The sequence below is a fragment of the Anticarsia gemmatalis genome, chromosome 11 (genome assembly GCF_050436995.1).
Source record: "Anticarsia gemmatalis isolate Benzon Research Colony breed Stoneville strain chromosome 11, ilAntGemm2 primary, whole genome shotgun sequence".
NCBI lineage: Eukaryota > Metazoa > Arthropoda > Insecta > Lepidoptera > Erebidae > Anticarsia > Anticarsia gemmatalis.
This window is the reverse complement of record NC_134755.1, coordinates 6,528,673-6,540,204: the sequence shown is the minus strand read 5'-3', so window position 1 is coordinate 6,540,204 and position 11,532 is coordinate 6,528,673. Positions and strand designations below refer to the sequence as shown.

General features: G+C 33.9%; 1 protein-coding gene across 2 annotated transcripts; it reads right to left on the bottom strand.

Annotated features, from left to right (window-relative positions):
- Nucleotides 1-1,419: 1,419 nt before the first annotated feature.
- LOC142976424 (uncharacterized) lies at nucleotides 1,420-9,469 on the bottom strand. Of its 2 annotated transcripts, none has more exons than XM_076119772.1 (4): nucleotides 8,318-9,469; nucleotides 7,520-7,648; nucleotides 5,292-5,431; nucleotides 1,420-3,989 (listed from the first exon to the last, which is right to left on the bottom strand). In XM_076119772.1, exons 1-4 carry the CDS (start codon nucleotides 9,345-9,347, stop codon nucleotides 3,852-3,854), a joined length of 1,437 nt encoding a protein of 478 aa, XP_075975887.1. In that variant the 5' UTR covers nucleotides 9,348-9,469; the 3' UTR covers nucleotides 1,420-3,851. The 2 variants fall into 2 exon arrangements, with proteins under 2 accessions (XP_075975887.1, XP_075975888.1); XM_076119773.1 differs by having other exon boundaries at nucleotides 5,304-5,431.
- Nucleotides 9,470-11,532: the final 2,063 nt, after the last annotated feature.

The following is an 11,532-nucleotide window of genomic DNA, read 5'->3' as shown; positions in this document are numbered from 1 at the left end:
TATTGAATTACTTTGAAATAAACTTAAGACACCTCTCGTATTTCGCTCTTGTACGTTTGCTTGATTTTCTTGAAGAATGTGTTGTTTTTATACTAACAGGATATAGCGGTAGCCCCATTGAGAATGTACGGGCTAGTTTAACGGCGTGTGGATATGTAAGGGTTTGGATAGCCTATTCAATGACAGCGAATATACCAAAAAAGTTATCGAAATTGTTATAAAACGATAGGAGATTCATAGTAACGTCTATTACCCATCTTAAAATCACAATTCACAATTTTTTAACAGTGGAATCGTAAGGTTTAGGCATGAAAGTTTAAGGAAAACAATGTCAAGGATAGTGCGAAATGGAAGGAGAGTATAAGGAAGGCTGACCCTACCACTATACGGGACGAATAGCCAGTCCAGAGTAGAGTCGTAAGTATTGTAGGTCTAAGGGTCAGCGCAGACCAAGAGGAGCGCAGCGGAGAGGATTTTTTTAACGCACTTGAAAATCAACTTTAAATTAATTACCTAAACTAAAGTTTATAATTGCTTGAACCTGACAAAAAATGCTCGCGCGTCCTCGAGGATGCGCGGGTATCCCCGCGCGGCATCGCGTCGCCGCCGGCATCGTACGAAAAATTTCAATGTTGTTACTGAGTTTAAAGAGGGAGAACGTCATTTTTATTCATCTTCAGCCAAAAGAGCAATTATAATCATGGCCCAGATCACCATCGTTGACGAACTTTCACGTTTAATGGCATGTTTAATGTAAAATGGTAACCCAGAACGTTTTCCTCGCGCAGGCTCGCGCAGTCGCGAGCATGCTCGAGCATCCGCGAGCCGTAAAGAAAATGCTCGAGACCGCGCGAGGATTATTCCGGTCTGTCTGCGCTGGGCCTCACAGCTCTTCTTTATATTTGCTATTACTAGCGCTATCTAGCGGAATAATAACGAAACACGTTAGCCCCATGCAATAGAAAGCTTTCACAGTACTTACTTACTTTAAAGTTACTCAACCAATAACACAGATGGCGTTGTACTTAAAATGTTTACTAAAAGGGGGACCAATCGGGACCATCTTTATGAATAATGTTACCTTGTAATTTAGAATGTTTCATATACAAATAAGTGTTGTGTACATAATTGTTACAAACAAGGACTTCGTATTATATGTTTAGATTGCATCATTCATATCCGATATTTTGTATAAGGTACGTATCAGTTGAGAGTTTGGTCACGCTCGGCGTTCGGCAATCACGATTTTATTAATATTTTAAAGATGAGATCATAAATATGAAATAATTATAACTTATTGGAAATCCAACACAATAGTTAAAAAACAAAATTTGTTGTATTGTCCCTGTTCTTTTATAAAGCTTATATAACCGTCTTAAATAGGTGGTGAGTCTAGAACTATAAAATAAAAATACGGAATTCTTAGTTTTTAAACTTTATTATAAATACAAAGTGGAGTAAATTAAATCTAATCTTAATCAAACTAGCCCTTAAAGGACACGATTTATAAGAACATCATTAAATAAAATCAATATGCATATCATATTACATAGAATAAGTAGGAAATGAAACATTTTACTGGCATAATACTCATTACACATTAATACTTAATTTCTATATTGCTACTATTCACAACCGGAACCAAAATGGAAATTGCAATGTGGTACTACATCTCAAACAATTATTGTGTTATTATTAGCATAAGTATTTACACAATTTATACAAATTTTCTTGATTATAATCATGTGAAATAGCGGATCCATTCAATATTAAAGACCCCTTCCTCTACATTCATCAACCCTTTAAAACTCCTCAATCCTTTCAAACCATAATCCTGGGTCCGCTCATGTATAAGTGTGTACGGTAACTGTAGTAAGAACGCCTTAATCTTGTATTATTCAATAATCGAGTTTTAGTTACAATCAAAAGGAACTTGCGCAAAATGTGGCCTTCTTCACATGACAAATAGATGATGTACATATTTATGTTACTGTAAGTTCTTTGCAATATATAGAATCTGGCTCTTTTTTTTGAAAAATGCACTGTTTAGGCTGCACGTGCCTTAAGTATTTTATAATTTGATTACGCTTTCAGATGAGTATACCTTTTGATGTGAAACAAAGCGTTCCCCTGAATATCAAAACGTATTTTCAAAATTAAAACCACGCTTAATTGAATCCTTCTGACTGTATCTACAGCAACTATAAGACTCATAAACCGGAACTATTAAATTTTATTGACTTTTGATAACGGTATACGAGACTTGGACTAATCAAAATACAGTAAAATTATCGTATGCGATACAAGATACTTTTTACTGATTTATTTTAAAAGTTTAGAATCCTTTTCAACCAGTTTTCTAACGTACTTATCTTTCCATTCTCGATTTGATCGCAAAGTTGGAAATGAGCATAATCATATGGCCGCTAAATATAAGAAAATCTTAATAAATTCTGATGCATGCAATATCTATAGACGAATTATATAATATAATATATTATGTTATAAGTAATTACTGCAATGAGTGTCAATGACTGTAAGGTCAAAAGATAAAATTATTTAAAAGTAGTGTTGTAGTTTGATCATTAAAATATTTGCATAATTATTATAAATACCGAATACAAATACATGCTTATCAATAGTTTAAATTTTAATATTAAATGTCTAAAGCCAGTAAACGAAAAACATATTTTTGGATCGGCAATTGCGCTTGCGACCACTAAGCAGTCTAGTGAAATAATTTAAATTAGATATACTATATTAGGAACTAACTAAATTAAGTAAAAAATGATAACATCAATGACTACGTTAAATTTCTCGAAATATAACCCTTACCAAATTCATAAAAAAGATTTATATTTAAAAAATCTTAATCACAGTTCACATAAAATCATACAGCGTTTACGAGATTTTGTTATCATAATAATGTTGATTATTTATTATTATTTCTAGTGTTGTACTTATCACCCTCACTGAAGCTGCTTACGATATACTGAATAATATTTATTAGAAAGTACACTTAGTGCATAGTTCACTGACGCACAATGAGGACAAAGTAAGCTACGAAAATTACCATTTTATTATCAGAAACACATTGATTTTACCTCTATAATGGGAATGAATGTGGTGTAGTTACTTAGAAATGAGTAGTTTAAAATAAAAAATACGTTATCTGCCTTAATCGATTTATGAAAACATAAATAAAGAAGGCTCTAATGGTTCCCATTCATACACATACGTAAGTGTCCATTTGAAAGTATTATGTCCTTCCGTTGATTGTAAATCAGTTCAAAAGGTTTATTACCCTGTTGTTTGTTTCTTAACAGCTGCCAAAAGAATGCTCTCATCATCAATGCTCACAGATTTGTTTCGGCAAGAAAAAATAGCCTATCTTTAGAACAAATTAAAACTTGAATGAAAAAACTTTATGGGCAGAAATAAATCAGTATATCCACTTAAACAAAGAAGTAGTAATTTCTATAAGCCACATAATGATTTACATGAAAGAGTTCAGGACATTCTTTACGTATGGACCCAGACACTACTCAATCAATAGAGCATTCATTCATGAAGACTAGAAAAACAAATGTAGGTATACGGAATAAGTTGTTTGTAACAAGAAAAAAACTACACCACTATGTTAAAAGGAAAACCCTGAACAAAATAAAATATTTATATGAGATATGATAATAATATAAGTGGAAATGTCAAATATAAACAAAACTATTGTAAATACAGGATAATATTAATTGTACGCGTTTCATTACAGGATTTATTACCTTCGGCGTTTATCACACAGTCCGCGAAACAGCGGATATATTAAGAGATTAGTTTACCTACTGTTGTGTGGTTCAGTATATAATTTTGCTTGGCGGTGCGGCGGTGTTGGCACTCATCGCTTGTTCTAACGTGTCGAGACGACGGTATGCGTGGCCTCGGCTGTTGCGCCTGCGACTGCCCTGCCGACCTTCCAATATCAAGCCGAAGAACTGAAACAACATAATGTATTACTTAATCATTCTCGTGACTGATTTATTGCTTATTTAACATCAATGCTGATTAATTTATAGTCATATTTTTCAATAGTCAAATAGGTAGTAGATATTGTATTTCTTTTGAGATATGTCTGATAATGTAGTGGTAAACAAGGATAGGTAGATATCATCATCATGTTGTATGGTTAGTGGGCAACTTAGTGTCAACCAGGTACAAGCCATCGGAAGGCCTTTTACATAGCTTAACAACTCTTATCTTAATAAGCCGCAAACAGAACAGACTTTTTAAGCGCCCTCTGAAGCATTGGGACGCCCAGTTCAAATACCACTATGCGGTCGCCCTATCTATGGTATGACACCGCCAAGGTTTGCTTAACCCACAGATCGTTAACCGACCGGTGAGTGCAACTGGCTATGGGCGCTTCTATATATAGGTACAGTTACAGAAATTTATTCTGGAGTACCGTGTCAGTTTTGAATTGAAACTGAAATTATATTAAATCGCTGTTCTTGAACAGTTCATCTCTATAGATATTATAAAACGTTGAAATAAAATTATCACATACTAACTACTTAAGTATACTATCTAAGTAATAAATAAACTACAGCAAATATCACTTTGGCTATCCATTTACTGCACATTGCGTTACACACAATTCTTATCGTTTACCTATTCTAGAAGCACTTAAACTACAAAATTATATTACCGTTATCTACTACCGACATAATATTACTAAACAAACGTAATACGATTTTATCTATTACCTACTGTGTATTTAACTGTGACAATATTTCGCGCTTCGGGATTTCCGATCGAAAGTTGTATTTATGATATGAATGTACTGAATCATAGTTAAGTAGGTATAGATAAAATTATACTTATTTAACTTGTTGTAGTAACTCAAAAGAACATTTGAAGCAACGACTAGACTTTTTTATATGATAGAAGTATTAAGAAAATAGTATACTACCCGCCGCCGGAAACTTCGTTTGCATGGACGTAACTAATTAAATTTTCTGTTTCCCTATCGATCCCATTAGTCATAGCCCGATGATATATTAAAGTCGAAGGCTTATAATTTTTTGTGTTTAATATTCCGTTCACTGAGGAAGGCTATTCCGAATGACTGGAATAATTAACACAAAAAATATGTTCCAATCCGAACGAATAGTTCTCAAATTCTTCAGCTTCATATTAAGTCTAGATAAATCACTATCTTGGGACAACCCACACTTGGTTACCCAATTCAAAACCGAAGTTCTAGCTGGGATTTTCAGAATATATAATAAACTTACCACTTTGCTTACTTTGCTCTTGTTATGGTACAGCACATACAGCAACACCACCATGATGACAGCAGTGAGGAAAAACGGGAAGAAGTGGTCACCATCATCGGAGAACCCGTCCGACATCGAGTTGGGATATATATCTGAAACTAAACCAAACAAACTTTGCATTTTTTTAAATTACTTAAGGCAAATTATATACACACTAGCTGACCCGCGCAACTTCGCTTGCGTCACATAAGAGAATTGATCAAAAATTTCCCCTTTTTTGTAAATTTTTTTACTGGTATTCTGCTCCGAATGGCCGTAGCGTAATGTTATATAGCCTATAGCCTTTCTCGATAAATGGGCTATCTAACAGTGAAAGAATTTTTCAAATCGGACCAGTAGTTTCTGAGATTAGCGCGTTCAAACAAACAAACAAACAAACTCTTCAGCTTTATAATATTAGTATAGATAGGTGTAAAGAGTGGTGTTTTATTGCTATGCTAAGTTTTTTGAAGAAGTCCTTTGTTAACCTGTTATTAAACGAAATCAGATAAGTAGCATTATGCTTAGTTGCTTTTTATAAATAGTTATACATCATTCAAAGTTGTGTGCATTTTCCTTGTTTTGTCAAGGAAAGGTTTGATAATAATATAATTAATTAATACGTACTTAACCCAGTGACAGAATACCCGTCTCAGACTGTGTTTTAATCTAAAAATAACAATAACACAACCAAAACCATCAATTTCATTCCTATCAAAATATTACAAGCAGACCTTCCCATACAAAGTTTTCATTTAATCGAAAAATATTTTTCTAGCAAAATTATAAATTTTCAGAAATCACCTATAGATCCTATAATTAAGATTTTTTTGCCGTCTTTATAATAGTATAACTAACATTACAATAAGCATTGTTTTTTCTCATATCCATAACAACACATACCAAATGTGATATAAAATGCTAAATAATTTCAAAATCATGAGGCACCTACATATTTGCGTTCTACAAACTAAATGTATCTATTTGAGTATGTTGTTTACACTTGAACAAACAGTATATGGCTGACGCCCTGAAAGGTAATGTGTGTAAAAACAATACGTTGGTTACTACTGATCATATTTGCATTGTATTAACTGTAAACTTAAGTTGATATTGACGATTAAGGCAACTAAGGTTAAATAAGAATTAATATGATCAAGTCACCTTATAAACAGAATAGCATGGTCTTAGTTTTGATATTATATATTTGTTATTTAGCTGTGTTAAAAATATAACATGGTTTTAGTCATTCATTCATATCGTATGGTTAGTGGTCAACCTAGTGTCAAAGTTGTTCAAGCCGCCCGTAAGGCCTTTGACATGGCTTAACGACTGTTATCTTAGTAGACAACAACCGGGACCGACTTTTTTCGTGCCCTCCGAAGCACGGAGACGCCCAGCTCAAATACCACTATGCGGTCACCCATCTATAGAATGACCGCGCCAACGGTTGCTTAACCCACAGATCGTTTACCGACCGGTGAGCGCAACTGGCTACGGGCGCCTCATGGTTTTAGTAAAACTTTATAAGATATGATTGAGACATAATAGAGCTAATTGTTAGATAGACACTCAAAATATTACAAAGTTGAATAATAATTCTAATCTTAGTTTTTTTAAGATACAGGGGCTCACATAACTACTTTCACTTCATTCATTTCTGCTACATGCCAACTGTATTCAAATTTATTTTAATTACCTATCTACTATTACACCATCACACATTTGCATATTTAAAAGTTATTCTTACTATGGGATATTACACAATACAACTATTTAGAGATTAGATCTCTATGAGGTCTACTATTGTTTTGCATTAAAGACCCATTTCATCTGATATTAGAGAATATCAAAATAAAATTACAAATAAAATCAAAACACAGGAGTATTATATAAAAAGCCACCAGTCCATTTAAAAATAATGTTAAGCCTTAAGATCTTGTTACCTAATATGTCATACAACAAAAAATGAACACCAAAAGGTACCAAATACATATAGATTGGACTGCCTCTGTGGCGGAGTAGTTTAGGTCACCACACCAAAACTATTGGGTCATTAAAAAGATGACCATATGCAGGAGCGCTGTTTCCAAATATGCACAGTATTTGGATACAGCCTGTATTAGAAGTTGTATGGATGTGTAATAACATACATTTGTGCAAAGATGAGATGTAAAATAGAGTTTTTAAATATTAAATTTCTTTACCTCTCTGAGCACCTTCAATAGTGATAGACTGCTTCCTAGTGAAAGAGTTCTTCTGTTTTGTCTCTTGTTTTGGTGGAACATCTAGCCCCTGATCGTCTCCCTCTTCATCTCCATCATTGCCTTCTGACTCTAAAATAGGAAGGTACATTATTGATCATCTTGACTGTAGTGTGTTAAAATATAATGTACAAATTTATATTTATTACATAATGCAGGCTTGATCATGAACATACATTCTACCTTTTTTCGAAAATATTCTATCACACTGATATTATATATGCTATAGTCAGTTTGTCTATTACACTCTCCTGACTAATAGGTTGGTGGATTTTGATGAAGTAGCAGCAAAATCTGGTGTTAAACATGCTAGTTTTTAAAAACAAATCCCAGTTAATGATGATATTACACTAGGTATATTAAAATATTATACAAATGTGTTCCAGAATTTCGATCCATCCAGTTTACTTTGTAGGTCAATAGAAAATTATAAACATTTTGGTAGGTAAATGTTTCATGTTTATTTATATGCATTGATTGATAAGAACCAATAGTTTATCTTTGAACTGATGTTTTATAGATGCAGTAGTATAAATGGTGATCTATGTTGTGATTTTTACCTGACTGACATAGGTAGCTCATAAAATATGATATATTTAACCTGTGGTCTGCGGACAGCTGGGCTCACAAGTATGGTTCGCATTTAATGGGGTTGGCACTGATCAGTGCTTCAGCATACCAAAGTTTAATAGAATATATGCTACAGGGAAAAAATAATTAAAGAATGAACAAATTACTCACCTACATACTCATCAGGGTCACCTCCAGACAAAGGTTTACCTTTAGTCTCATCAAGTGGTATTTCTTTCTGTTCTCCATCAAGAGGCACTCCTTTACCGGACTCTGGTAACAGTGCTGGGTCATTCTCTACTTCCGGCTTAGACTCATGAGTAATGAGGGACTTGTTAGCCTGATCATTCGATTCGGGGAGATTCATCTGTTCCTCTACTGCATTCACATCTACATTGTCATTCTTCTCAGCCTCTACGTTCTCTTGTTTAGGTGTCTGTTTCACTGATGTTGTTTGAGCCGTACTTGACTTTGGCACAGCAGCGTCAGCGGAACCCGCAGTTTTCTCAGGAACTGTGTTAGTGGCCACAGCTGCTGATTCAGTCTGCTTAATCTGTTCAAGTTGGGTCTTAGTGCTACCCACTTGCGCATTTAATGAGATACTGTTGATAGGTACTGCTATATCACCCTTACCGTTAGAGTCAGGGTCTATGACAGGTGCTTCCTCTACATTGTTATTTTCATTATTAGCTGTTGTTGCCACTTGATTCCTCAACATCTCTAGTCCCCATTTGTAGTACTTACAATACTCGTTGGCCTCATTTATTTCATCTTCGACGCCACATATTTCACCACAGGTAAAAGGCGACTTAAGCAGTTTCTCTGATGCATTTTTGTAACCATCAAATTCAGTCAAATTCAAGAGAATCCAATCCCTCGCTGCTGTGCACACAGTAAAGACATCTTGTTTTTCAGATATTTTTGCCCCAAAATCATCAGATATAGCAAGTTTCGACGTCGCAACGGCTGCACACAACTGCTTGTTTATATCGTAAAATGTTAAACACCGGATCTGTTTTTTACTGTAAGGCGGCGCGAATACAGCACAGTCCTTTAATTTTCCTTGTATTGCCTTAGACAATAATGCATTTTCGCATTGATGTGCAAGTTCATCGAGCGATTTGGATATTGTTTGTATAGGAGTGCCTAAGCTTTGGTAATACGAATTTATTAGCAAAAATGCTAGTGCGTACTGAAACATGGTTGATGGACAGACCTAACCGTGTTTTTTTACAACAGAAGCAAGCGTAAAATCGAGTTATTAGCGAATCACACAGAACGCTGTCGTCAGAGTAGATGGAAATGAATTGTCAAACATACGTCAATAGGACAATAACGTCAAACGAGCATCTGGGAACCGGGTAGGCTCAGAATATTACTAATTTTACATTATATAAAATCGACTAAGTACCTACATATTTTTTTGTACCTGCGTATAAGTATTTAAATTTCAAAGATGTACGTTTATAAAGAATATTTCAATTTTTTTGTTTAATATAAATATACGACGTCGATTTATAAAATTACGTTTTTAGGTTTTTCTAAACTTTCCAAGATCGCAAAACTGTACAAAAACCAAACTAAATAATTCTATGGGTTGGCCATCGAAGTAGCTTCAAATGTATAAACTTAAATTAATGTGATTTTATAAAAGTGTTACAAAAATGTAGGAAGTGAGTAAGTATCTACATGAAATACAACTTTAAAAAAATAGGATCATATTGACATGTCATTGTCATTAAATAAATAAATATTATTGGACAACTCACACACGGTCATTTGATTCCAAACTAAGCAGAGCTTGTACTATGGTAACCAAATAACTGATAAACATACTTATATACTTCTAAATATATACTTATATAGATAAATTGACAACCAGGCTCAGAACAAATAGTCGTGCTCATCACACAAAGATTTGTCCCGGGTGGTATTCGAACCCACCACACGCGGCGCTACGGTTGTTGCGGCGAGGTGACCGCTTAAACCACTGCGCCAAACGTGCAGTTTGCATTGACACACTTTAATCTGCTTGAAGTATATTATTTAATAAATTCCATGGTGAAGGTAAGTTTTGAGCGGGTATTTATAATAAAATGAAATAAAATGTTATTAGATGATTTTATTATAATGAATATTATTTAGTAAGCAATTGCTATTAATCGACTGTTATAGAAAACTAACTACGGTACATCCCTAAACAATCCTTCAGAATGTTGCCAATCTGTATTTTTTTTTAAGATTTTGATAGATTTTGACGCGTCTAGAATAATATATTATACTAACAAATAATAATACATTTAATCCTGCATACAAGCATTTTTTCCATGCTTAATTTATTTACATAACATAAAATTGAGAATCTCTAATCAAACTTTATTTTAACCCAATAGATGGCGTGGTCATCAAGGAAAACAGAACGGAGAAATAATAAGTTCGGTAAGTGCTGCTAGACAAATAGCATTTGCAGTTTGAAATATGAATAATGCCATCAAAAACATTCTGTAAAAACCTCAAGTCTCGCCGTAAAAAGTTGTGAGATCGATATAATACCAAGTCGATTAATCTATTTAGTCTCTACTTAAAGGACCTTCTGTCTTAAGTTATTACGTATGTTATTATCATGCCAATTAAAAAAAAATACCTTTAAAACAAATAGACCGACCTGGCCATCGCATGATTTCATTATTAGTATGTATCACACTACACAGTACGACGAGAAGTTACCTGAAATGTTAATGGCGAATTTGTGTTTTCTTGCGATGACCAAGTCGATCTTTTTGTTTTAAAGGTATTTTTTTTTAATTGGCATGATAATAACATACGTAATAACTTAAGACAGAAGGTCCTTTAAGTAGAGACTAAATAGATTAATCGACTTGGTATTATATCGATCTCACAACTTTTTACGGCGAGACTTGAGGTTTTTACAGAATGTTTTTGATGGCATCTCACTTCTTTTTGTAGAGCGAACATAAGTCCAATTTGTATGGACAGACGTTATTTTTTCATAATTCAACATATTTTCCTATGGGAATGTTGTTCAGTTTCATGGGCTAAACACCCTTGCCCACCCTATACCCCCTCCCGTTATGCCTCATATAGTATGTACCTATTTACACCTATTTATTTTATTTTCTACAGTAATAATAATTCATTAACTGCAAATGTAACCTTGTAATCTTATACATTTATATGGGATTACAAAGTTATTGTTGCAGTTGGTGTATTTAGAAAACTGGACCGAAATTAGAAAATATTAGATTTTTCCCATGATTAAGACACTAAACCCTATTTGTATTCCAAATTTTAAGCTTCTAAGTCTGCTAGAAGTACCTTAGACTTTTGATGATCGGTGAGTCAGTGAGTCAGTGAATCAGTGAGTG

What these genes read in the sequence shown, in the direction of transcription:
- LOC142976424 (XM_076119772.1), bottom strand. Translation starts at nt 9,347, where the DNA reads ATGTTTCAGTACGCACTAGCATTTTTGCTAATAAATTCGTATTACCAA. An exon ending in TGACCCTGATGAGTATGTAG is followed by an intron (nt 7,649 to 8,317) that starts GTGAGTAATTTG and finishes TTCCTATTTTAG; the next exon opens with AGTCAGAAGGCAATGATGGA. An exon ending in TATTGAAGGTGCTCAGAGAG is followed by an intron (nt 5,432 to 7,519) that starts GTAAAGAAATTT and finishes TGTTTGGTTTAG; the next exon opens with TTTCAGATATATATCCCAAC.